The sequence below is a fragment of the Mixophyes fleayi genome, chromosome 6 (genome assembly GCF_038048845.1).
Source record: "Mixophyes fleayi isolate aMixFle1 chromosome 6, aMixFle1.hap1, whole genome shotgun sequence".
Lineage (NCBI taxonomy): Eukaryota > Metazoa > Chordata > Amphibia > Anura > Limnodynastidae > Mixophyes > Mixophyes fleayi.
Genome location: NC_134407.1, coordinates 50,499,320 through 50,525,194, shown reverse-complemented (window position 1 = coordinate 50,525,194; position 25,875 = coordinate 50,499,320). Strand labels below are relative to the sequence as shown.

General features: G+C 39.2%; 1 protein-coding gene across 1 annotated transcript; it reads right to left on the bottom strand.

The window, feature by feature from the left end:
- Nucleotides 1-476: 476 nt before the first annotated feature.
- On the bottom strand, nt 477-22,504 carry SIRT1 (sirtuin 1). The gene is made up of 9 exons (XM_075216441.1): nt 22,119-22,504; nt 13,630-13,743; nt 11,825-12,066; nt 10,956-11,108; nt 9,312-9,459; nt 7,402-7,481; nt 7,005-7,191; nt 3,703-4,254; nt 477-1,702 (listed from the first exon to the last, which is right to left on the bottom strand). Exons 1-9 carry the CDS (start codon nt 22,468-22,470, stop codon nt 1,398-1,400), a joined length of 2,133 nt encoding a protein of 710 aa, XP_075072542.1. The 5' UTR covers nt 22,471-22,504; the 3' UTR covers nt 477-1,397.
- Between the last annotated feature and the right edge of the window lie 3,371 nt (nt 22,505-25,875).

Sequence of the window (25,875 nt, the reverse complement as noted above, 5' to 3'; positions counted from 1 at the left end):
AATGAAGAAACCTAAGAAGCGGTGGAATGTATGCTACCAGGCCTACTTAGTCACTCATCTTAATAGATCGTACAATACATGTATTTATAATAAGCTCAGAATCTTAAAATCTATATGTTCCTAAAATACACTTTAGTTCAATCTCTCCAATTTTCATAGAGATAAAGCCTACTGGCCAAACAATCAGATTTCTGCATATCAACACTTATCAACATGCAGGGCCCTAGGCATAAAATGATGCTTGTATAAAAAGCATTTTTTTTTCATGGAGATAACCAACATTCATAGTCATATACTGTAGAAGACTACAATGTGTTATTAAAATGTATCCGTGGTGTTCATGACATTTAAAACCATATAAAAAAATAAGGAATGCAAATCAATTTTTTTCCCTGAACAAACTATACAAGTATAGTCAAGAGTATAAAAACTGACTGCAAAATATACATACAAATGAACATTATGTACTACAGAGGTAATTTGCATATTAATATGATAGAATTTTTATTGAATTTACACTTTGATACAAATTCTACCAAAGGGATACAGCTTTCCCCATCCATACAAAACAACAATGTAGACCAAAAGAAAATAAATTAGGCACGTTTTCTCTACGCAAACAAAATCTTTAGACTCGTCAATTTAATAGTCATTGAACAAAAGGTTGCATCACATGAATGTTGAGGGAACAGGTGTAAATATGCAGAAAGTGGAGCTTCCATTTTAATGTTATTATGGAGAACTGTTTGTACAGGTTTTATTAAAAAGGCAGACACTGTTAATCAAAACATTTCTTAACCCTAGATTACAAAAAACTAAAACACTGAAAAATAACTAATTTAATCAAGGAATAAGAGTTTACTAGAAAATGTATTGTCTGATAAAAAAAGTTCAGAAAAGCAAAAAAGATGTAAAAGGGTTTTCTATTTTCATCTGTTAATGCACTGTTACTAAAAACAAATATAAAAAAAAGAATCAAAAACAAAAAAAAAAACCCAGAGACAAAAAACCCCCTCATCTTTGGCCTATTTTAGCTGTTCCTTTAACTTAAATCCTACATTTAAATATCTTTTAGAAGACTTTTGCAATTAAAACAAAAACTGTACTTGATACATAAATTATTAACCACAATACTGCATCAGAATTTCCACCACGAAGCAAACAGAAACAGCGGACCAGTTCCAAAAATAATTACAGAATGGTTTAGTGTGAAAACAAATTTTTCTTTAAAAAAAAATATAAAAAAAATCCTTTGACCATTTACTTTGCAGTGTTTTATTATGCTTAATTACCATATCTGTTTGCATGCTCTTGAGTCCACAAATTGACATGCTTTTTAGTTTTCAGTTTTATATTCTTAATGCTGGTGTTCAGTGGATTTTAAGGCAATGTCTATATTATAACTTTGTGGATGTACAGTCATTACCTAAAACCTCATCGTTTTCATATAGTACAACTTCTTCTGATTCTTCCTCGAAGCCTACCCTATTTTCTGTGTCTGAGTCATTGTCATATTTAATGTGGTAGAAATCTTCATTCTCGCTGTCTTCTTCAATAGGTTCTTGTAAGCTTGGGCTTTGTAAAGATTCACTGTTGCTATTTGTTCCACATGAACTGGATGACAGGTCATCATCAGAGTCGGAAAAGACCTCTGCACCGTGGAAAATATAACGATTCGGGGACAAAAATAGATATTGTGTGTCTAAAATGAACGAAAGAAAAAATATATATATTTATAAGGCACATATTGGCTACCCAGCAAGAAAGTAGATCATTGTTATTGGGTTTTTATTTTTTACACAGTATTTGTTAAGCAAGTCACACCCAAGCGGAAGTTTTCAAAGACTTCTTAATCTTTCTGTCTTATGGCTGCAGTGTTTTTCTACAGTTTCTGCCCTCTATTTATGTATCCTGACTTTGCTATGATCAACCAGTCACCTGTTAGGAGTTTAATAGATAAAACTATGCATAAACTTATAGATTATATTTATAGGCTCAGGAAACATCTATTTAGGAACCACCACGTACCTCCTTGGTCAAGGTAACATGCACGACTAGCACGGACACTCTGAACAGGAGAAAAGCGGGACCACTGAAAGATCCAACCCATCTTAGCCATTCAGGCAGCCAGGATGGGATCGTGTAGTGAACGTGGCTATTTACTTAACTGGCCTCAGGTTCTGTTCAGCTAGGAGAGTGGAAGTTTCAACTAACTCCCTAGCCACAATCCAATAATGAATAAATTAATAAAAAATGAATAATAAATGAAACTAAATGTCAGGAACTGCTTCCAAGGTGGAAAATCCCTTCAAAGAAGAATTCTACCCCAAAACTAGTGAAGCTGGTGAAGTTCTTTATAAGATCACTTTCCTTCGGTATGACCTTACCACAATCCAGTAAATGCCCCTGGAGCTGCTTGCGGTCCTCGATTTATGCAGAAATGGTGTTTAAAGTTGAGGTGCCATCAGCTACTGGGATGTACATTTGAAAAAAGCTCACCTTAGCAGGAGAGTATCGAAAAGATGCACCATGTCATCTATTAGAGGGTATTGCCAGTTTAGGGACTACATCAAATGTAAATAGAACTTTGTATTTTATCTTATCTCCGGCTCCACACAATTATTTTTTTGGGTGAAGTTATAATAGGAAAAACACTTTGACATTGCAGACAGCCATACTAAAAATAGCAATGGCATGTATATTTTTTTTTAAAGTAAGGAACATATTCAAGTTATTATTACACAGAACTATTACTATGTGTGATGCAGTATGCAATTTCTTGTACAAGACATGTATTTGATCGTGTATATGTAAAACGCAGAATCTGGCTTCAGATGGTGCTAGCCACTTCATGTGCATATAAATTTGCCAATAGGGCCATTTATTTCCAGCTGCAGTGTTCTAAATACTTAAGCCCATGTAGTTTTAAAGTGGATAAATGCTAAAAAAATAGTCGTAAATAATAATGAAATGTACCCCAACCCCCCCCCCCCCCAAGAATATTATCTTTACTAATCAATAGTAGAAAATTGTATTCATGGCCATAGATTGTAAGCTTGCGAGCAGGGCCCTCTTACCTCTCTGTATATAATACCCAGTATTGTTTTATTACTGTTTGTTCCGAATTGTAAAGCGTTATGGAATCTGCTGGCATTACATAAATAAATGTTGACGATGATGGCCAGGATATGAAGCTCCAGGAAAGGAATCCAGATCACTTTTCTTTTACATCAAAAACCTGTTGTATCTAAAACTTTAAAGCAGCAATCCCCCTTATATAGCACATTTGTTTTCAGCACACATCTCATTTTACTATACCGACCTACAAATTATCATCTCCTTTTTAAAAGGTCCCTTCTCTTTCTGCATGCTCTGTGACAGTAGAGGTAAAAAAAAGGGGGCTGACTTCAGGGGGGCCAAACTGTGCAGAATTAATCAGAACTAGTAGCCTGAAGAAACAAACCAAGGAAAAAAAATGCAGATTACCAAACTTCTTCTCAAAGCCTTCCAGTGTGATTTATGTTAAAAATACAGATTGTTTTCATGGACTTGCTGCGGAGGTTACCTTTAACAGCACTATTTTTTGGGGAGAATTTGTGTCTATATAAAAGGTACTGTTTTGGTGTAATTTATAGTAATTTTAGATTTTCTCCCCATGTGTTCAATATGGATTCCTTAAAATTGGTTTTACTATACACTTACCATCTAGACATTTGCTTATCTGCTCCTTTGTTAGTTTGGTTGTCAAACTTGTCCTGGATGGATCAATACTGCTCTCTTTCTCACACTTTTCTGTCTCTTCACCATTGCTGATTGGTGTCTCACTCACAGGTTCCGGCTCTTGCTGTGTAATTACAGCTCTACTATTAGATTTGCCTATAGCCATTTTCCCTGTACAGTTTTGAAAAAGTTCAGTGTCACTTTCTGATGATTGACAATCCTCAAGTGGTGGAGTCAGTGGTAATTCTGGGTGAGCTAATGTGTCTTGACAAAATGAATCTTGGCCAGTACTCAGTGGTTGAATTGGATTAGTATCTGAAAAAATGGAAAGCACTTTGTTTGGTCGAGGAGGCCTTTCTGTGATTTGTGAAAGTTTCAAGGAATTGGTACAGAGTTCAGTATACTTTCCTTCTAGTCTTTGACACAACTCATTAATAATAACATCGCAATCGCCAAGTAGTTCAATATCAAAATGTAGGTGAGGCAATGGCTCCCGATTAATTAGAATTTGAGGCACTTCATGTGGTATTGAACCTAAAAGATAAAATTGTTATTTGGCTTACATAGTTGCAAAGCCTAATCTTTACTATAAAAAGTTATACCTAACCTGAAAAAAAATAAAATAAAAAAATATTGACATAATAGCAAAACAAAAAAGAAAATCGGAATTAGCCTACCTATTTTATCTACCTGAATAGTGGTGTTTAGGCTGAAAATTATTTGCAAGATGCTCATTGACATTGATAAAATATACAATACTATAGGGGGTATTCAATTGTTCGTCCGGACCTCAGAAAAACTTGCGCTCTAAAACTATTACCGTAATATTCAGCGTAAATACCGTTCATACGGTAATTTATTCGCTGAATTTCAGCTGGCTGCGAGCTGAAATTCAGCGAGTAATTACCATATTAACGGTAATAGTTTTAGAGCGCGAGTTTTTCTGAGGTCCGGACGAACAATTGAATACCCCCTATATGTCAGAGCAGAAGCATTAGGGTAATACCACACATAATCTTAAAAGTATTCTGAGTAGCCAATTTACTTAAACAGAAATAAAGTCAATAGGATGCACTCTTAGGTTTCCTCAGGCTTCTTTGTAATAATAAAATAAATTTCTTTATTAATGAAACATTTAAACCATAGAGCAAAATATATTAAAATTGTAAAGAAAATGTGAAAAAGAAATAGTAATATGTATTAAAACAAAGCTGTACTCTCACATCTCATATTAACACCAATGCGATTCATCAATTTATACGGATAGGAATATCTAAATGTATTCAGACAATAACTAGCACTACGGTTTCTTCTTGAAAACAAATGTTTCAATTTCTAATTAGATATAACATTATTTTGTTACAACTGACATTGAGATATAGTTAGATAATCCTTTGAGGAATTGAGAAATTATTCTATCTCAGCGCTATTTTGAGCTATGTCTGAGCAGACAAACATTGAGAAGCAGATATTGTAGAATTTATATTTGAAAAAGAAATACAACAATTCCCACTTTCAAATGTAGAAATACATGTTTTGTATATGGAGTTTTAAAATAAATGTTTTCCTTTGTTCAACTCTGATATTTGATATTTAAAAAGTGAACAATCACTAGTAACAGGCTCAAGGCTTCCCCCTGCCCAATGTATTCTGCCGTATTTGAGGCCCAACATTAACATTTTTATTGTATTATTTTTTTATTGGAATGGTGCAATTAGGCAAATAAATAGTAATTGTGCATTATGGGCATGATTCAATTTGGCCGTAATTTACCCATTTACAAAAGTGTATGCAACTTGTGTGTAGTTCTGCCCGTATTCAAATCAAAGCGTTTATACAGAACATATTTCCACCCCTATGGAATGTCATGTACCATAAACAGTTCATTCTGTATGTAGACACACATAACAGAATGAAGTATATTCCCATGCGTAGGTATAATAATTTCACATAAGAACACACAACTTTTATTTTACCATAAAACAACAATATAATCAATAAAAAAAATCTTTCAAACAGAATCTTTTTTTTCTTCAGTTTCATAAAAGTATTTTACATTAACTAAATAATAAATGTGTTTTGAAAATAAATATTAAATGCATACAGTAGTTCTGTGATAGTTACCGAGATGCATACATGTCCTTTTTAAATCAAAGACTATGCAATGTCTGTCATCACTATCATCCAGCATTCACACCTGCCCTGTAGCAGGTGCAAATGATACGGCTACAGACAAACCTAAATTCGATAAGCACAGGACTTCAATTGGCCGCAGTGGCATTACCATACCCTTACTGTACATGTGCTAGGTTAGTCTGCACCTTCCCACCCCATTCTGCCTCTCAAGACATAAGGGGGGGCCCGAGTCATTAAGGAGAGCAACCATGTTGCATTGGGAGGTAAATTTAAAATGTGGGGACAGATTTATAACTGGAGTAGGGCATGTCCTAGATCAACGTTAAATTTCAGTGTAAAAATAAAGCTATAAAGTATTTGTGTGCTAGATGAAGAAGCAGGTAGTATTTAACTTATGTGCAAAATAATAAACTAATTTGCACCCCTTGCATTGTAACATGGTTTGTCCCAGAGAACATTTACTCCTTTTTTGCTTTACTTTCCCTAATGACTCAGGCCCAAAGGATCTAAAGTGTGAGATGTGTGCGGATATGATTTACCTGCAACTGTGCTCACTGACGTAATGTCCGTTTTTTGTGCATGCACAATGTGAGATCACGCAAGATATGCTAAGTAAATGTGCATACGTTCGGACTTGAATCAGGCCTTAAGTGGGCAGAAATGTAGTAGGTTTAAATTTGTAAACTGCAGAGGTTGTGTTATCTTCCGTTCACTTTCAGATTCAGTAAAACATGCCTTTGACAAGGAGTGTTCAAAGTTTGCATACAAGTAGAAAAAGGTGGGCCACCATATACAGATTAGGACTGCCCATTTTTGAACTTCCCAGTTTACAACCAGCATGTTGCAAATAGAGTGCACCACCACACCAAATCACCCCATTATTTGAAGCCAAGAGCTGGATTATGAAGCAGACTGACCATTTTTGCTGCAGTTCAAAGCCCCAGTACGCTTTATAAAGCCCCTATTTGCTACTCACAGGGGTGGGGATTTGTTGGCAGGCTTTGGCAAGATGGGGTTGGTTGCCCAATAGTGCGTACACACACAAATAAAATGTGACAGAATGTTAGGACATATATATGTCTGTAATGAAATAAACCTCCTGCTGAATTACAATTTCCATCATCATCAGATCACTTTTAACCACTTACTCGGTATTAAAGCAACTGGTCTCACTTTCAATGAAGAACCAATAACAATAAGAAGATCAACCTCATCCTTGTCATATTTCATAGCTCTGTGGAACTGCTCTGGTAAATTCTCCCCGAAGAATACAATATCAGGTTTCATAATAGCGAGAGGCTCATCTGGTGGACACCTCGAACATCGTGGAACTATCTATATGGGAAAATCATGTAAGACATTTGTTTTTTCATGAAACAAATAAATGGGATATGTTTTTTCTTCTTCAGCAAATAAAAGTTATGCAAGCAAAGCTAACATGGTCTTAGCTTTTCATCTAATTTATATTCTCTATCCCTCCAGGCAACCAGCAATCAATATAGTACATTATTACACATTACCCAAAAAACCAATATAATAGAATACCTGATTAAATATGTCCTCTCTGACAGCTTCACAGTCAACTTTGTGTTTGCATATTAGACAAGATGCCATGGCAAATGATCCTATTGGGAGGGGTAGGAAAAATAAAGTTTCAAATTCACACAATCTTTTTTAAAGCACTAGTAGGATGAAAAATGAGTCATGCATATCTAACCCATGCCTAACATAAGCACCAATGTGTTTATAGTCATGTGTATTTTTTGTTAAATAGATGCAGCTCTAAGACATACACTAGAAACCAGAGCAGTCCATGTGGTCCCCACATGCTGCATTTGGCTCTCCAGACCCGATCCATGGTCTCAAGTATAGCACAACACTGCAGTTCAGCAATTAAGCAAAATGGTCGCACTTACTTCTTGATACACTCTGCCACATCACAGCAACAAGCTGTTTCATTAATTGAAAATAGTGTTGCAGATTGACACTGGATGAAATTGTTGGGCTTCCTCTATATTGGCTCTCCCTAAAAGTAGGGCATTTTCCTTCCTGCCAATGTGGAAAGGCCACTAATCACCCTAAGAGAGGACAGTTTAGGTAGGAACAGGGGCTGCTACACTGGTACATGGGGTTGCCCAATGAAGGGTATGTGTGGTTAGGCAAGGCACAGGCAACATATATTGGACAGGAATTGCGTGCATGAGGCAGATGTGCTGGACAAAGGGAGTATATGGCGGGCATAGAGCTGTTGAGCTTGGGCACCAGACTGTGTTGGGAAGTATATGGTGGGCATAAAACTGTTGGGTTGAGGCTGTTATGCTTGGGACAGACTCTGATGGAACTATTACCCTGGACATAGACAGTATATGGTAGGCTTATGGAGATGCATCATATTGGGCAAAACATCATATGTTAGGTATTAAACTGTTGTGTGGAGCAGAAGTATACTTGGTTGGCATAGGACCGAGGGGCATAAAGCTCTCATGCTGGACACAAGATTGTGTACGGTGGAAATGAGAGCGTTATACTAGCCATAGATTTGCAATGCACTTTTTGGATAGAGGTCTTCATCTATAACAGCCACCTTTCCCATAGAATTAGTAGCGCTCAAAGCTACTCAGATTCCCCCAACACTGCACTGTAGCGTAGTAAGAGATTATCAATGATGACCATAGCACAGAGGTGGAGGATAACTAACATATTGGAGACAATATCAGGAACAATCCAAATGTTGTGGGTCAGTAGCAAGCAGGATAATCAGGGACAGGCCAGTGGTCAGAGCCGTTTGCAAGCAAGGATAAACCAATAGACAAGCAGATGTCAAGGCCAATCATAATTCATGCAGGGCCCAGGAACAAGCCAAGGGTCAAAACAAGAATTAATAGTAAGTCAGCAGAGTATCCACAGGACTGGAGCTGGTCAGCAATTTGAGGCACACAGGACACTACAACCGGCAGGGAGCTAAGCCCTTTCTGCCGTAAATAGTAACATGGGCCAATCAGAAAGTGACAGCAGCAGCCTTGTAATCAACCACAGGAGGTGGAATGATTAATGCAGTGTCCCCTGCGCATGCGCCCCTTCTGTCTGTCTGATTTGCTGGGACGTTCGGTGAGTGAAAGAACGTCCTGGCTGTTCCCCCTTCGACAGCCAGGACAAGGAAGGGGGAAGTGACGTCCCATCTGACAAGGCTGCCGGGACGCCACCAGCAAATGCAGAAGGTGAGCCGTGATGGCTCACCTTCTGCGGTGGCTTGTAACACTACAAATAATATAATATAGAAAAGGCGAGAGAAAGCAAAAATGGAGTTCAATGAAAGGGTGACTGAAGGATAGAAAGGAAGAATGGAAAGCAGATACTTAATATTTGAACAAGGCACATAGTGGGTTTATTATACTAATAATCCATCTGCAGATATCAAATGGACAGATTTTATAAATGTATAATAAAATACTCACCATGACATTGGATAATTCTTTGAATTCCTGCAACTTGTTCCAGTGTATCTATATTCTGAGTATAATTCCTAAGCAATTTTCCCTCTTTATCCAACATGGAAATAAACTTGTGGCAGAGAGACGGTTGGAACTGACCAGGAAAGATTTCCTTGAGAAAAACCAATAGAGTTAATGATGAACAATCTTGAACATATAGTTAACAGCCATGAACCACTTTTAGAGAATATTAATAACACACACACACACACACACACACACACACACACAGGTACTGAAATAATCAAACGTGAACACCTGGAAAAATGAGGGACACCATGCACATTGAAAGCAAAGGCTTCTTCACAAGTGTGGCTCCTGTGTTACTTAAGCAAATACCATCCAAGCATGGTCAGGGTCACACGACCAATGCTGGACTGCCTGGTTGGCCATAATTAAGGCTAGCATGGCTGCAGAATGAGACCTCAGCCATTGTTGGGCCACTTTTGACAGGAGCTTCAGTGACCAAGAAAACTTGCTAATGTTTCACAAGCAACTGTGTCTAAGATGATGTCGGCATTGAACCCTGAGATAAATTCATCATCAGCATAGCCAGGCTTTATTGAAGACTTGTGCAACCTATTGCAGCGAAAGAAAATCTTCACAACCACAAGGTCTTTATAAATAGACCCCTTATCTAATGAAATAAAAAAGAACATATTTTACTTTGTCATTATTTATTAAACAAAGCCAACATGCAGAAGTCATGTGTGAAAAGGTAAGCATGAATCAGACATTCAGACAAATAGGGGCATATTCAATTCTTGGCGTTACATGGAAAAGTAATGTGACGTGCGCACTATTACTGTCATTACGGTAATAGTGCGCGTAATTACCGTTATTACGGTAACTTTAACGCTGGATTTCAACTCGCAGCTCAGGGAGCTGCGAGCCGAAATCCGGCTTAGAATTACCGTAATAACGGTAATATAGTTAACACCGCGGGGAAACGCTAACAATTGAATATGCCCCATAGGAGGTAGTCTAAGCACAGGATTTGGGTATTTCTATTTCCCCTTGTCACAGACCATAGAATAGTCATGGGTCCTTTACACTTTTAATCAAAAATATAAAATTAATTATTTACAAATTTTAAAATTAGTGAATTATTGCACTAAAATCAATAAATTCCCCAATAAATATAACAGCCATTAAGAAAAAGAAAAAAAAAGTGATTTTTAATTACATTTTTATGAGCCACTGCACTCCTTATAAAAAAAATGAAAACAGATAAAAATATGTATGTTATATATATATATATATATATAGGCCTCAAGATACTACTGCCTAATACACATTTACATTTATGTATGCTATTCGAATATAATAACCAAGTAATACATGTATAAACCCCTAATACAAATAATGCATTAATCACCACCAGCATTCATAAGGAATCTGTGTGTATTTTAAGAGATAACTCATCCCCTAGTGTAAATCATTATGGATAGAAGTCACCTCAGATCAGTACATAATCATCCAGCCTTTGGCCTCGTCCCTTTGTATGGTCACAGTGCTCCTCTGTGCATTGAGAATAGTTTTCTATCTTCTCTTTAATATGTTGATAAAAATACATTCCCTACAACTTAAGAAATCAAAAAAACTTACCTTTGCAAATTTAAAGAATGGTCTTGGGTCCTTTCTAAAATATTCAATATCAAACATGGCTTGAGGATTTGGAAGGTCTGGAAAATCCACCGCAAGACGGGCATAAATGCCATCTCTCGATCTAAAATCTGGTATCCCGCAGGAAACAGAAACCTAAAGTTTTTGAAAAAAATAATGATGAAATGCCAGATCAAAAAGGTAAAGTAGGGTAACTATGTAATGAAAGGGCATATACAGCAAAACAAATCTGCAAACATTCACTGTCAAGGAGCAAGAGTTGAGAAGACTACAATGATGGGACAAGCACTGGATGTGGCTGGGATTTTACGGAAAAATAATTATACATGTATATTAAAGCGCATCTCAACTGTGGAAGTCCCTAGAAAAATGTTTTTAGTGGGTAAAGCAACTATTTAAACCCAAATTCAATAACATATGTTTGAAATATTTTTGCTTATTACTTTTAAGGATGAAAGTTAATTTGAATAACCCGTAGAAGAGATGGGAACTGCCACTACACATAAGCTAAATTGAGTTACTTAAGTAGACAGGGAATGACTTGCTACAAAACAAATTTGATTCTATACTAACTGAAGAGAGCCAGCATTTTCACATAAAATAAGAGGGCACGGGGTAAACACAAATGGCATCACATGTGTGGGTGGAAATAGAGTTAAAGTGTCATCTACAACAAATTGTCCTAATTACAACTCTTGAACATTCCAATCCAAATGAAGATCGGGATTCTGGCTTTTGTTGAGTAGAATTATTGCACTTCACAGCAAATCTTATTCATGCAGCTTTATTTGTTCTGGGTATAAATATTTTAACAAATACATACTATAACTATACATACTATAAGAACCTACCCCAGCTCCAGTCAACACCATTATTTTCTTGCTCTGTTGAAGAAGCCTCACGGCATCCTCAATAGTATTAATGTCTTTGCGTTTTTTCCTTTTTGGTGGGTCTGAGAGTATGTTTATCACAATCTGCCAAAGGGTCATATCATCCAGATCTGGTGGTGCAACAGATTCTGGAAGTAGATCTTTCAGAATGGTCCTAGGATCTGTGCCCATCATAAGGTGTCGCTGAACGAATGTGTAAGGGCCTGCAAATCATTTTAAAAATACAATAGCATTACTTTACATGTCTGCACCATTTTTGGACCATACAGTGATCTTAAATAATAAATATTGGACAGTAAATACAAATATTGTTATTTTTTCTCTATACAATTTATAAACAGGCAAAGATAAAGGAAAAAAAAAATCCAAAGTATTATTTTATTTATGTGCTTTTATGCAGTTTTATTTTAGAACAGGAGTTTTTGTGTCCATCCTGCCTTTTAAGAGGAGCATGGGTTTTGGGGCAATTGGCTGGCAGACGATTCCTGTTTACAGATAGTCTACACCTGAATTCTGGATTTAGTCTTTGCTATTCCTGGTTCTGTGTCTGCCCTGGTTGTCAAAACTAAAACTTGTATAATGATTAGATTGTAGTAATTTGGATCCCGAAATAAAAAATAAAAAAATATTAAAAATCAGAATCCTTGTAAAGACACTGGGCACTGAAACATAAACCCCCCCCCCCCCAAAAAAAAAAAAATAGGATATCTTGAAAAACAAACCACTAGTATACATAGCAGTCCAATGGACAAGACAACAAGTGCAAATGAAAAAAAACCATGGGACCTGAAATAGATATATATCACATGTAAGCTCCTCAGTGTTAAAAATAGAAAAACGCCAGATAATGATTTGATACAAAAACCAAAAACAAAGCATAGATTAGTAATCAGAGTTAAACAAAACATTAACAACAGATGAAAAGATGAGCAATATGAAAGTTTAACTAATGGAATAAACTGCAGATAATCCCAAGCATACTACTCCACTCTATGAAACATAACTGCCCGTGGAACTGGCTCACTCAACTTTATTGATGAAGTAATTTATGAATGTGGCATCAGAATGACTTCAGAGGTGTACAGAAACATCTTGTCTGCCTATGTACCAGAAAAGGCCTCCAGACCCATTCGTCAGAACTTCATCCTGCAGGAAGATAATATCCCACAACTCTCTGGCAGTGCAACCAAAGAGTTTGTCAGAGGGAGAAAAAAAGTGGGAAGTCTTAGACTGGCTACGTCAATCCATGAATTAAAACAAATTGAGGATGCATTTTTGCTTGCAGTCAAAGGAGACTGAAAGTAGATCCCCCCTCCCCAAAAGAAAATGGCAACTAAAAACGGATGCCAGCTCAAAAGATGGAACCAAGCGTTTTGTGATGTTAATGGGTGACAGGTTCAATACAGTTATTGTACAAATGGTTTGGAACCAAATACGAATGTTTTATACATTTCATTTACTTGAAATTCGTCCAAATGGAGGTTTAGAACACAAAAGTGCTGTAGTTCTAAACGGTTAATAAAGCATATATGCACAAAAATGGGTGACAATCTGTACTTTTGCCACAAAATCTTTTAATCTCAAATCCAAATTACTTGAGTATACAACAAAATAGAAATGTTAGCTTTACTTTCCCAGTACTTATGAAGAGCACCAGAATCTTACTACACAAACAGCCTCATTATTTTAGGGCCCTTTCACATCTCTGCATTTTCCTTCTCATTCAAGTGCAGTCAATGTGCATTATTAAGTATGAAAATATCCACCTATACAAGGCTTGGGAGTCCAATCACTTGAGCTGGCATGGGAAGCTCCATCGTCTTCATCACTGTCACATGAATGAAATCCACCGGCAAGATCATCATCTAGGTGAATGCCCTCTGTAAAATAAATGACATACAAAATAAGACTTCTATAAGATTTGGTGCAGCGAATTAGTACAAGTACAAACAAAATGTGTCAAGAACACTGCCGTTGATTGTATTGCCGACACCTACAACCTCCTACAGGGAGCTAAAAGCAAGGCAGTGTCATTTTTCTCAAATTTCTTAAAAAAGGATCAGAACATTTTCTACCTTTCTAGTCCTGGTTAGTCTTAGAAAAAAAAAATAGCATAGCAAATAAGCAAAATGATCTTATAATCATGGATAGCCAATATGTCTTGCAGTACACAATTTGAAAACTGAGAAATTCAGATGAATAACAGCGTGAGTAAAAAAAAAAAAAAAAAAAAAAAAAAAAGAATTTTAGTGAATTGAATCGTAGACCAGTTTTCGAGACAAGATTTTCAGATACTCTGACATTATACCAAGAATAATAATAGTTACATACATGGACAAAAGTATGTGGACACCCGAACATCACAACCATGTGTTTGCTGAACGTCTCATTCTAAAACCATGGGCATGAAAATGGAGTTGGTCTCCCCCATTGCTGCTATAACAGCCTCCACTTTTCTGAGGTTTTTTTCACTAGACTTTGAATGGATGCAAATTCCATTTGTCATGTTCTAGTCACAAGAGCATTAGTGAGGTTGAGCACTGATTTTGGGTAATAAGTCATAGCTTGTAGTTGACATTCCAATTCCTCCAAAAGACACAATTTTCTAGAATGTTATTGTAGCATTTCCCTTCACTAGAACCAAGTGGGCCAGGTTAAATCATGAAGACAGCCCCAAATCATTATTCCCACTCCACCAAATATTACAGCTGGCAGTTAACATTTGGATAAGAAGCGTTCTCCTGTCATCCACCAAACCCAGATTCATCCATCAGCCTGTCAGATTGTGAAGAGTCATTAGTTACGGCAGAGAATGTTTTTTCACTGAGTCCAATAATCGATATTTGGCATTGCGCATGGTGATCCAGTGTTCTCCCCACGCTTTTGGTCGGGCACTTTGCCTGGCAAAAATCTACTGCTACTCGGCACTGTGATGCGGCCGAAAGTCGCACTGCACTAACGTTTTATATAGAAAACATCAGTGAGACTTTCACCCGCTGTGTGACCAAGGACTTGGGCAGCCGACACAGGTGAGGGTTACTGAGCGCTTGAGTGACAGCTCCCTTTGTTGCCCTTCACCAGAGATCCAAAGCCATCCCTATCCCCTGGCTACCTTCCCCTTGGTGTGTTTACATCTCTTATACATGTATTTAATGCATGCTTCCTAACCTCTTCATCTGTTTTTGTATGTCCCCATCACAGTGCATATTGCAGTTTGCGCCTGCCTACTCCTAGGCTTGAGTGATACAGAAATACAAAACAACTCAAATCAGATTATATACCAGATCTGATTATATTCAAATGATACTGTAATATATATCAAGTGTGATTATGTGTTTAGGCCAAAGCATATTAAATCCTCTTTAAACAGTTCACATCCTTGTTTTTGTTTTTTTCCAGTAAAGTAAAAAAAGGAATATACATGTAATGCATGCAGGTTTCAGTAGAAGCCATTTGCATGCATGCAGCCCTTGGACAAGCAGTTCACTGCCACATTAGCTTACTTTGCCACCATTCCCTTTCGTTATCCAAAATGCGCCCTCTAACCGCAGTAGGAGAGGCTTACAAATGCTGCCACCACGGGACTCCTTCACGGCATCCAGAACCGCGTTCCTTCTGGGTAATTGTCGCTGCTAGAGTACCCCCTTTGCTGGTGTACCTGGGCTAGTACCCCTGACCTCTTCCTATAGATCAGGGTTACTGTGGATGGATCCCCTCTGGCCTAACACAATGGCCAGAGCTGCTGGGTAGCAGGAAGACCGGTGCTACCAGAAAGCTGGGTCCAAACCTCAATACAGCTGGGAACGGATTAGAGTTGGGTCTAATCTGTAGGTCACCAGAATTTCAGCATGGAAGAAGTTGTCAAGCGGGTTTTTGAAGCAAGTGATGTTTATTTGCTTTCACACTGGTTTAAGGTACCAGTGATCAAGAGATCAGAAAAAATAAGAATGATACATTTCAGTACAAACCAGTTTTGGACACAGCCTTGCTGGGGGTAAGCCAGTTCCCCTGAAGTCTGAGTTATTTTTACTATCAGGATGCAATGTGTTTACCCAAACATAGATTTAGATGCAATTTATACTTATACAAAATTTGCAGTAACCTGTGATATCCTAAATCACATTGATCAGAGATTTCCTTTCACTTTAACCAGGATACAGGTAATGGCTCCCTGCTGGGCCTCCAGGCCAGAGCAGGCAATTGACACTTCACATCAAGAGACTTAGTTAGCATTGCCTGCTATCAGCAAAACAGACTCTCTCCCCACATATGCCGAACTGGAGATTTCATCTAACAAAGTTACAAAACCCCAAACAAGACATTCCCTATACCAAAATACACACAATATCAAAAATAAGTACATTTTGAATTATATATAATAAGCACCCTGCACTATTTCCTTTAAATACATTTATAACAAGCTATTGAGAAGTGATCCAGCCACACACTGATATCCCTCTGTACAAGTCACTACACTGGCTCCACATATCCTACAGAATTACATTTAAACTTGCCCTCACCTACAAAGCCCTCAAGCAATGCTCTCCCCCTCGCCATCTCAAACCGCCTCTTTACGTACACTCCTTTCAGCGTTCTTCTCTCTGCCAGTGACCTCACTACCACGCTGATTACCTGTTCACACTAACACCTCCAGAATTTAGCCCAGGCTGTTCCTCACCTGTGGAACAATCACCCCCACACCCTATTAGATTAGCTAATCCTATTAACCTTCCAAGGTTTCAACCCTGCCCTTTAAACGCATTTCTTTATTCACACCTATCAGCTCTTCTCCTAACTCCATTGCCTCTGTTGCCACCTCCACTCCCTGCCACCCTATTTATATCTTCCCCTTACCTTTAAGATGTCAACTCTCCCTCTAGTATTGCATCACCCCTTGTACCTTTATGCCTGCTTCCCTGACACGGTTTTCTTGAGCGGAGGACAGTACCATCACTCTTAGTCTCTATCCCATAAATATCTTGATCTGCATTACCAAGTTATGTATGTGTTATCTGTTAATTAATAGATATCTGTTTTTTGTATAGTTAGGTTTAGTTTAATAATGTATTTTAAAATGGAATGTATTATGGACCATGTCTGTATTGTGTACTACTGTAAATTTCATGTATGCTGTTGAGGGAATATAAAAAACAAAATTCAAACAAAAAAACAGTAATCCAGAAAACTGGTAAAGGCCAAGCATGCTGGTTAAAACTCAGGTAAAAAAAAGCCTTATGTTAAATTGCTGTTTTTTATATCCAATGTAAATCTTGTTAGCAACATACTGTGCATAGCTTGTGAGTTCAACTGGGCAAAAAGCTTTCCAGTCATCAACTAAACTAAGTGTATTAAAAGGGAGTGTCCATAAAAAAAAAAAAACAACCCATGTCCTCAGATACAGTGCACAGAGACAATGGTGTAACTGTAGTCACAGCAGTCCATGCGCCAACTATGGAAACTGACAGTTCAGGGTTCCCTTTCCCAGAAAAAAAAAAAAAAATGTTCTTAAATGTACTTTCCTCCAGGTGAAACCTAAAATCCGTGCCCTCCACAGAGCGATCACATGACTACTGACATATAGGCTTCAGTGTTCTCCCCAGCATCTATTTTCCAGGTTCTCCACTTGGCTTGTTTTACTTGCCACCCGGCTCTTGGAGCCCAACAGAGTTCTATCATAATATAAAAGAAAAAACAATGGTTTATTCTAACAGCCACTATGTGAGCACTACAGCCAGCAGTGTGTGACCACTGACGACCAGTCCTGGCAGGTGTGGCCAATAACCTCCAACATTTTTCATGTTTCATTCTGCAAAATATTACAACTGCCCCACCCAGCTGGCAAAATTTTCTGGGAAGAATATCTTAGCAGCAGAAGCTTTTCATGATGGTCGCAGACTGAGGTTCCAGGATCACTGGTTACTGCATTTGAAACTTCGTTCTCAGAATCAAAAGTTATTTTTCTTCATCTGTAAAGTGGTCCCAGCTATGTAATCCAATGGTTTTTGAGTAGACCGTAATATGGCAGTCCATATTTAAAAGACTACCAAATGTGCACTTTTCATGAGCAGCTGCCATGATTGATTATGTTTCTGTGTCTCCCTCTCTCTGGAAAGTTTCAGTTTTGGTTTCTCTAAAGGGAATCCCCTTCCCATCAGTTTGTTTGTTTTTTTAATTTACTGTATGGGAGTTTTATCCCATTGCCTCAGTTTAGTTCACTTTTTTTGGTATGGTTTTTAACAATGTGTTAATTATGTATGCGGTACAACAGTAATCGAGCATCAACTTCATTATTTTTTTTTTCTCCACTATGAAACAGAGTACCCTGCTGATTTTTTTGTGGTAATAATGTATACCTTTTTTAAACAACCCCCCCAAAAATGGGATCCCTAATGTTGATTGAACCTAGCTTTTTTAATTCTAGTCGAAAAAACGTGTGTTTTGCCGTAATGCAAAACATGAGGCAGATAAAGTAATTTGGTTTGGATTTTTGGATTCAGGAGGAAGAGTTACCTTAAGGGTCCAAATTTTGTGGCGATTCCTTAATAAACACCCGTGATACTTCAAATAAACTGGATAATGAAGCCGCGATCAGTAAATTATTTAATAAATTGAAAAATCAATATTTAATCAACTAGTTGTCAGACAGTCGATATATTTGGCAGAAATAGTTGTTTTGACATCCTCTCAATTAAAAAAATTTCGATCAAATCTGAGATGGGTGGTGGACACCACTGGGTGAACTGACATGGAATGACTCAGGAGTGACTAGGAGACACTGTAACATGTAGTGATGGTAGCCAGATTCAACAATTGTGGGCAGATTCAACTGACCATAAAAATAAATAAATGAGCAGCCGCGATATTCTGAGGAACATCCCGGCTAGTTGAAGCTCCCCCACAGACATTCCTGTTTTGCAACAAAACTGAAAAAATATTATCACATATAATTTTTCTATTGTAAAAACTATTTTAGTAAAAGGAAAAATACTAAAATGTATTAAAATACTTATGAGAATCCACTTTTGCGGGGGGTTGATAGAGAATCTAAGTTTTACTTGACCTTGGCAGATGTTTATATCCTTCCAGTGAGTGATCATTATGGGAGGAACATTATAAAAAAAAAAACAAACAAACAAACCCTGGTGTAAAACGCATGTGTTCAGTAGACCACCACTATGATTGGCATTTATAGAGGAGATGTTCAATTTGCTTATATGACTGGATGCTCACAGGTTTGTGCTCTGAATACTATTAAAAACAGCCATACATTGGAAACTAAACTATGACATTAAACTAGGAGGTTGATGGAATAAAATGGCCAGACAGACATCCATTTCAGCATATGTGACAATATACACATTTTTTTTTTTTTAAAAAAGGTATTTTATGTCAAAACCATGTATGTAGAAAAATTAATCACACAATAAACTGCTATATTGCTGGTACTTGGTCTCAACCTGGTTACAAAAGATTCACCCAAGTATTTCTCCTCTGTGCTGGATAGGCTGCCAAGAGCCAGACTTTTTTCTCCGTATCTGGTAGTCCTGTCATAAATTCAGAGGTTAGAAATCACATTGTAACTACAATAGCTACATACGTTCCTTTTAACCAAAATATATATGTAGAACAAAAGTGAACAGCACTTGTATGTATCAGTGAATTGTAAATACAAGCACATTACCCAGAGAATCAATCAAGACATACATATGTATATATACACAAACACACACATAGATATATTATCTCATATATATATATATATATATATATATATATATATATATATATATATATATATATATATATTGTAAAACAAAGTTAAAAAGAAACAATTATATGCCAATAAATATTAATTCAGTGAAAAAGCACTCCTACTTAAAATCTTCACGTGATTAAATAATTAGTTGGATACAAATATAGCAAATACCTAGGCTTAGAACGACTTATGCTTGTATTTGCTGTGGATCAATAGATGCCAAAACCTGACAACACACTTAGATAGGAAGCAGCAATTAGTAAAGCATATAGTATTTTTTAGAGCTTGTGAAATTGTCACAAAAGATACATTTCCTTTGAGATGCAAATATGCTCCAGAAATTAAAAGTAATTTCCCCTGATGGAAACAACGTGTGTGAATCCCGTTATAGCTGGTACTAGTGAAATACTTGCAATGCATTAATTGGAATCCATTAGCAATAAATTTGCAAGACACTGTCAGATTATGATGGATACTAAAACACCAAGTCCCACACAGAGTATATGCTTGTTGTACAATTCAAATAGATAGGAAAAGTGTTGATCAAAAATGTTTACTCACTCCACAGAGTCACTGCCAGTGTGCGAATTGTTCAGACAGTTAATAAAAGTCCCAACACTTAGGTGAAACAGCACTGTCACAGTTCTAGGCAGAAGTATAGGATCCCCGGGCCTGTCTAGCTCAACACTACTCTACCCAGAGGCACAGATTCTAACGGGACAGGTTGTCTTTACCAGGAACCCCTGCAAGGAGGTATGGGCTTTGCGGCCACTACCCCGCAGGTTGTGGCCCTCTGGAAGAAAGTTTGACGAGACCCTATGGAGAATTTAGGATGGGAGGGAACTCTGCAGGGAGATGCTGTAGAGTAGCAAACTGGAGTTGAAAAGAGGATAATTGTGGATGAGTAGCACTGAACAGAAACTGAGGCATTACTGGAACAGCAAGGTAAATACAGCAGACACAAAAGGAGCCAAGTCTTCTTAGTCAGGGTTTTGAACTAAAGAACAAGCACCTGACTACAGGGTCAGGTGCCTTACATATCCTGCAAGTAATTGCGGTTCCAATCACAGAGATGGAGAAGGCTTAAGAGGAGATCGGGCCTGCACATGTGCAGGCCCAAATACAAGATGGCTGGGAAACATACCTGCTCAGCGCAGGTAAGTCTGCCGGAACCTGACTGCGGTCCTGGTGTGTGATAGGCACATATCAGCTGACGGAAAAGCATTATTCATATGTATCATTTTAAGCTGCCAAAGTTTCTTCAGATATACCTTTCAAATTGTAAACTGAAGTAGAAAGATAAAATGCAGTATACTTTTTCTCCCTATGCATTTCATTATAAATATATACTGCCTCCTTTACCTTTCCCTGATCTTCCAAAGCATTTGAACCAATTTATAACGCAAATTCTTAGTGCAGCCACTAATTGTTAGCTCTTGGAAAAACCAGAACCCACCAATAGAGGACCTATGGGGAAACAAAAAAAAAAAAAAAAAAAAAAAAAAAAGACAGCTACACTTATGAGATGGAACTTATAATATAATAATAATGTTCAGAAATTAATTTGTTTCATTTTACAAAACTTGGGCTACCTAGACTCCATTTAACAATATCCCACCTTCACTCTTCTAGCTTTAGGTCACCCTGTGGATATGCTCACCCCAACCTTGTAGTTTCCTTATGTCTGAGAGATAATCCCTCTCTTCCCCTTTTGTCATTTTTTCCCCCTCTTAATTAAAATAAGACAGGTATGAATGTTTACCCATTTTCTTTTTCTATTTACTTATGATTTTTTAAAAATCAACATTTATATCGCACTTTGACTGTATTCATCCTCTGCAAAGGATGTTCACACGGTTCCAGTTTATAATTTTTTTGATGTTAATAAAAAGATTGTTTTTACTTTTTAAAAGGAGGATTTCCACATTGTGACAATTAATCTTTCTTTACTTGCACATGCTTTTCTGAATCTGTGTTTTCACGTTTTATGGTTTTAACAAAGTTAGAACGTAGTATACAATTTAGTTATGTTTGATGAAAAGTCAATTGACTTCAACCCATAACAGTTACAAAAATAATAACATAATAACAATGCACCTATACTTGAAAGTGGGAATAACACAAATGATAAACATAATTTACTAAGTATCATTCAAAATCAAAACACCAGTTTTGAGTAGACAACTGTTTTCTTGTAAATTCACTTTCAGTATATACAATCACTTAACACAAAACAAAATCACATTAATTTGTGGATTATTAATAGTTTTACAATATCTCAACGTTACTATACATTAAGTTACTTGCTGCTCTTTAATAGTTGTGCATTCTATATCAGGCAAGACCTAGTCCTAAAAATGCATCAATGACATTGTACGGCTTTATATTGATCAGCTGTTATTCAGGCACCTCCTTGTTCATTAAGGAAATGTTCTTCCCTAGACATGTAATCAAATGCTCTGCAAAGCTGTGACAAGGACGGGGTTAATGAGCACCCACCTCCGTAATCAATGGCTTGATGCTCCAAGTCTCCATTTGCCAATTCCTCCACTTCCTCCTCCTCGCCTTGAACCAAGAGCATTACCATTTGCCGCTTGTCCACAGGAAGGCCCGGAAGAGGCGAGCTGCTCTGCGCGTTTGATTTCGCAGCGAGCTCTGCAGAGGCCTCTCCTCCTTCCAGGAGTGCGGGAACAGGCGACAAGGCAGCTCTACCTTCCTTCTCGGCAGAGAACGACTGGCCGCCATTGGCGATTTCTAGTCGCTGCTTTTTGGCGACCGGCTCGCCGTTTTCTTGCGGCAGAGCTAAGGGAGCGCCGGGGTGAGCGAAACCCAGCCGACCCTCGTCCGCCATCTTCCCACAGCCTAAAGTAGGAGTCTCCCATGAATTGGAGAGGGAGCAGAGCGCACCACGTGTTGCGTCTTCCACCAATGACAGCCGAGCCTCGTGACGTAAACAATAACAAACTCCGTCACGTGGAATAGGTAGCGCGTCTGCGAGTGAGCTCCCGTGATGTGGTCTGTTACTACACGGGTGTCAGTAGTGGGCCGTTACTACACGGGTGTCCGTTACTACACGGGTGTCACTAGTGGGCCGTTACTACACGGATGTCCGTTACTACACGGGTGTCACTAGTAGTCCGTGACTACACGGGTGTCACTAGTAGTCCGTGACTACACGGGTGTCACTAGTAGTCCGTTACTACACGGGTGTCACTAGTGGGCCGTTACTACACGGGTGTCACTAGTGGGCCGTTACTACACGGGTGTCCGTTACTACACGGGTGTCACTAGTAGTCCGTGACTACACGGCTGTCCGGTACTACACGGGTGTCACTAGTGGGCCGTTACTACACGGGTGTCCGTTACTACACGGGTGTCACTAGTAGTCCGTGACTACACGGGTGTCACCAGTGGTCCGTGACTACACGGGTGTCCGTTACAACACAGGTGTCACTAGTGGGCCGTTACTACACGGGTGTCCGTTACTACACGGGTGTCACTAGTAGTCCGTTACTACACGGGTGTCACTAGTGGGCCGTGACTACACAGGTGTCCGTTACAACACAGGTGTCACTAGTGGGCCGTTACTACACGGGTGTCCGTTACTACACGGGGGTCACTAGTGGGCCGTTACTACACGGGTGTCACCAGTGGTCCGTGACTAAACGGGAGTCACTAGTGGTCCGTGACTACACGGGTGTCACTAGTAGTCCGTGACTACACTGGAGTCACTAGTGGTCCGTTACTACACGGGTGTCCGTTATTACACGGGTGTCACTAGTGGTCCGTGACTACACGGGTGTCACTAGTGGTCCGTGACTACACGGGTGTCACTAATGGTCCGTGACTACACAGGTGTCACCAATGGTCCGTTACTACACGGGCGTCACCAGTGGTCCGTTACTACACGGGTGTCACTAGTGGGCTGTTACTACACGGGTGTCCGTTATTACACGGGTGTCACTAGTGGTCCGTTACTACACGGGTGTCACCAGTGGTCCGTTACTACACGGGCGTCACCAGTGGTCCGTTACTACACGGGCGTCACCAGTGGTCCGTTAGTACACGGGCGTCACCAGTGGTCCGTTAGTACACGGGCGTCACCAGTGGTCCGTTAGTACACGGGCGTCACCAGTGGTCCGTTAGTACACGGGTGTCACTAGTGGTCCGTGACTACACGGGAGTCACTAGTGGTCCGTTACTACACGGGTGTCCGTTATTACACGGTTGTCACTAGTAGTCCGTGACTACAAGGGTGTCACTAGTGGTCCGTTACTACACGGGTGTCACTAATGGTCCGTGACTACACGGGTGTCACTAGTGGTCCGTTACTACACAGGTGTCACCAATGATCCGTTACTACACGGGTGTCACCAGTGGTCCGTTACTACACGGGTGTCACTAGTGGGCTGTTACTACACGGGTGTCCGTTACTACACGGGCGTCACTAGTGGTCTGTTACTACACGGGTGTAACCGCAACGGTCCGTTACTACACGGTTGTCACTAGTGGTCCGTTACTACACGGGTGTCACTAGTGGTCCGTTACTACACGGGTGTAACCGCAACGGTCCGTTACTACACGGTTGTCACTAGTGGTCCGTTACTACACGGGTGTCACTAGTGGTCCGTTACTACACGGGTGTCACTAATGGTCCGTGACTACACGGGTGTCACTAGTGGTCCGTTACTACACAGGTGTCACCAATGGTCCGTTACTACACGGGTGTCACCAGTGGTCCGTTACTACACGGGTGTCACTAGTGGGCTGTTACTACACGGGTGTCCGTTACTACACAGGCGTCACTAGTGGTCTGTTACTACACGGGTGTAACCGCAACGGTCCGTTACTACACGGTTGTCACTAGTGGTCCGTTACTACACGGGTGTCACTAGTGGTCCGTTACTACACGGGTGTCACTAGTGGTCCGTTACTACACGGGTGTCACTAGTGGTCTGTCACTACACGGGTGTCACTAGTGGTCCGTCACTACACGGGTGTCATGCTACGGTGGTCCGTTACTACACGGGTTTAACCGCAGCAGTCCGTTTTACAGTCGTCTCCCTGTATTACACATACACTATATATAAACTAACCGTGAGGAGCTTACAATATAATTTCCACTTAAGTTATAGCAGCTAAACTAGAGCTGTTTGAATGATTAGGGTTGGTGTAGTTACCGCTGATGTGCATAAAAACTGATGTGCTGGGTGCAGGAAAAGTAACAGAAGTGTGTATGATGCACTTATTGTCTGAGCCATTCTCCATCTAACGCTGAGTTAAGCTGGGTACACACTACAGAAATTTCGACCAACTTTTTATGCCGAGCGATTTTACATGCGATCAATGTTCCGATCGCTCGGTCCATGGACTGCATACACATACTTCTATTACTCCGCTGACATATCAAAAACAACTTTCCCCACTGAGGTACTTAGCTGTAATTGTCAAGGAAGAGAAGCCAACAGCAGATTGATTCTCCATTATTTCAGTCAGGAGTCCGTCTGAGGTAAACTCTAGCTGAATTTGGCCTCATTTGGAGTGCACCAATCCGCGCCCGGGGCAGGGGTGGGGGCTCCGCACTGGGGGCCTTTGCTTTGGGGAGGATTATCCTACCCGTTCACTGAAGGCTCTTTCTTATGTTTCTTTTCCGTTGCAGATTGTGGCCAGATAAAATCCAAGTCCCCCCTCTGCCTCAGCGGGAGACTTGGCATTGTCCTGAAAATGGCCGCTCCTCAGACGAAGTCCCTGCGCTTTATGCCAGAGGCAGCACCGGACCTGTCTGGAGAATACAGTGACAGTCGCATAGTGGCTGTCACTGCCTGCAGGCTGATTCTTTTCTATCTTCTTGTTCTTTATTTTTAATAAACAAAAATTTAACTATATTTCATTTAAAAACTTATAATGTTTATAACTTGTGTGTTTAAAAACTAAGTGAACCAGTGTAAAACATAACACTAATCCACTCCTAAATCCAATCTAGCAGCAAGTACTGCAGAGCAGTACTTAAACAGCCCAACTCCTTGAACACTTAAACAAAAACTGAGGTCTGTGGGGTTTCAGATGGGAGGAGTCAGCAGCAAACTTAGTCGTTAACTATTTAAGTGCCAACTCCATGCGCCCTCATACAACCCCATGGTAGCAGTGTCCCCCAGAGCAGATGAAGGAGAAAAGAATTTGATAAGCTTGTCTAAAGGGATGGGTTTTCAGGGATCTCTTGAAAGTTTGGAGGCTAGGGAGTGATTGTATTAACTTC

Excerpts from the sequence above, each read along its gene's own strand:
- SIRT1 (XM_075216441.1), bottom strand. The coding sequence starts at position 22,470 with ATGGCGGACGAGGGTCGGCTGGGTTTCGCTCACCCCGGCGCTCCCTTA. Across the intron at positions 13,744-22,118 it reads TCAAGCCATTGATTACGGAG|AGGGCATTCACCTAGATGAT; the intron begins GTGGGTGCTCAT and ends TTTATTTTACAG. Across the intron at positions 7,482-9,311 it reads AAGAATTATCCAATGTCATG|GATCATTTGCCATGGCATCT; the intron begins GTGAGTATTTTA and ends CCCTCCCAATAG.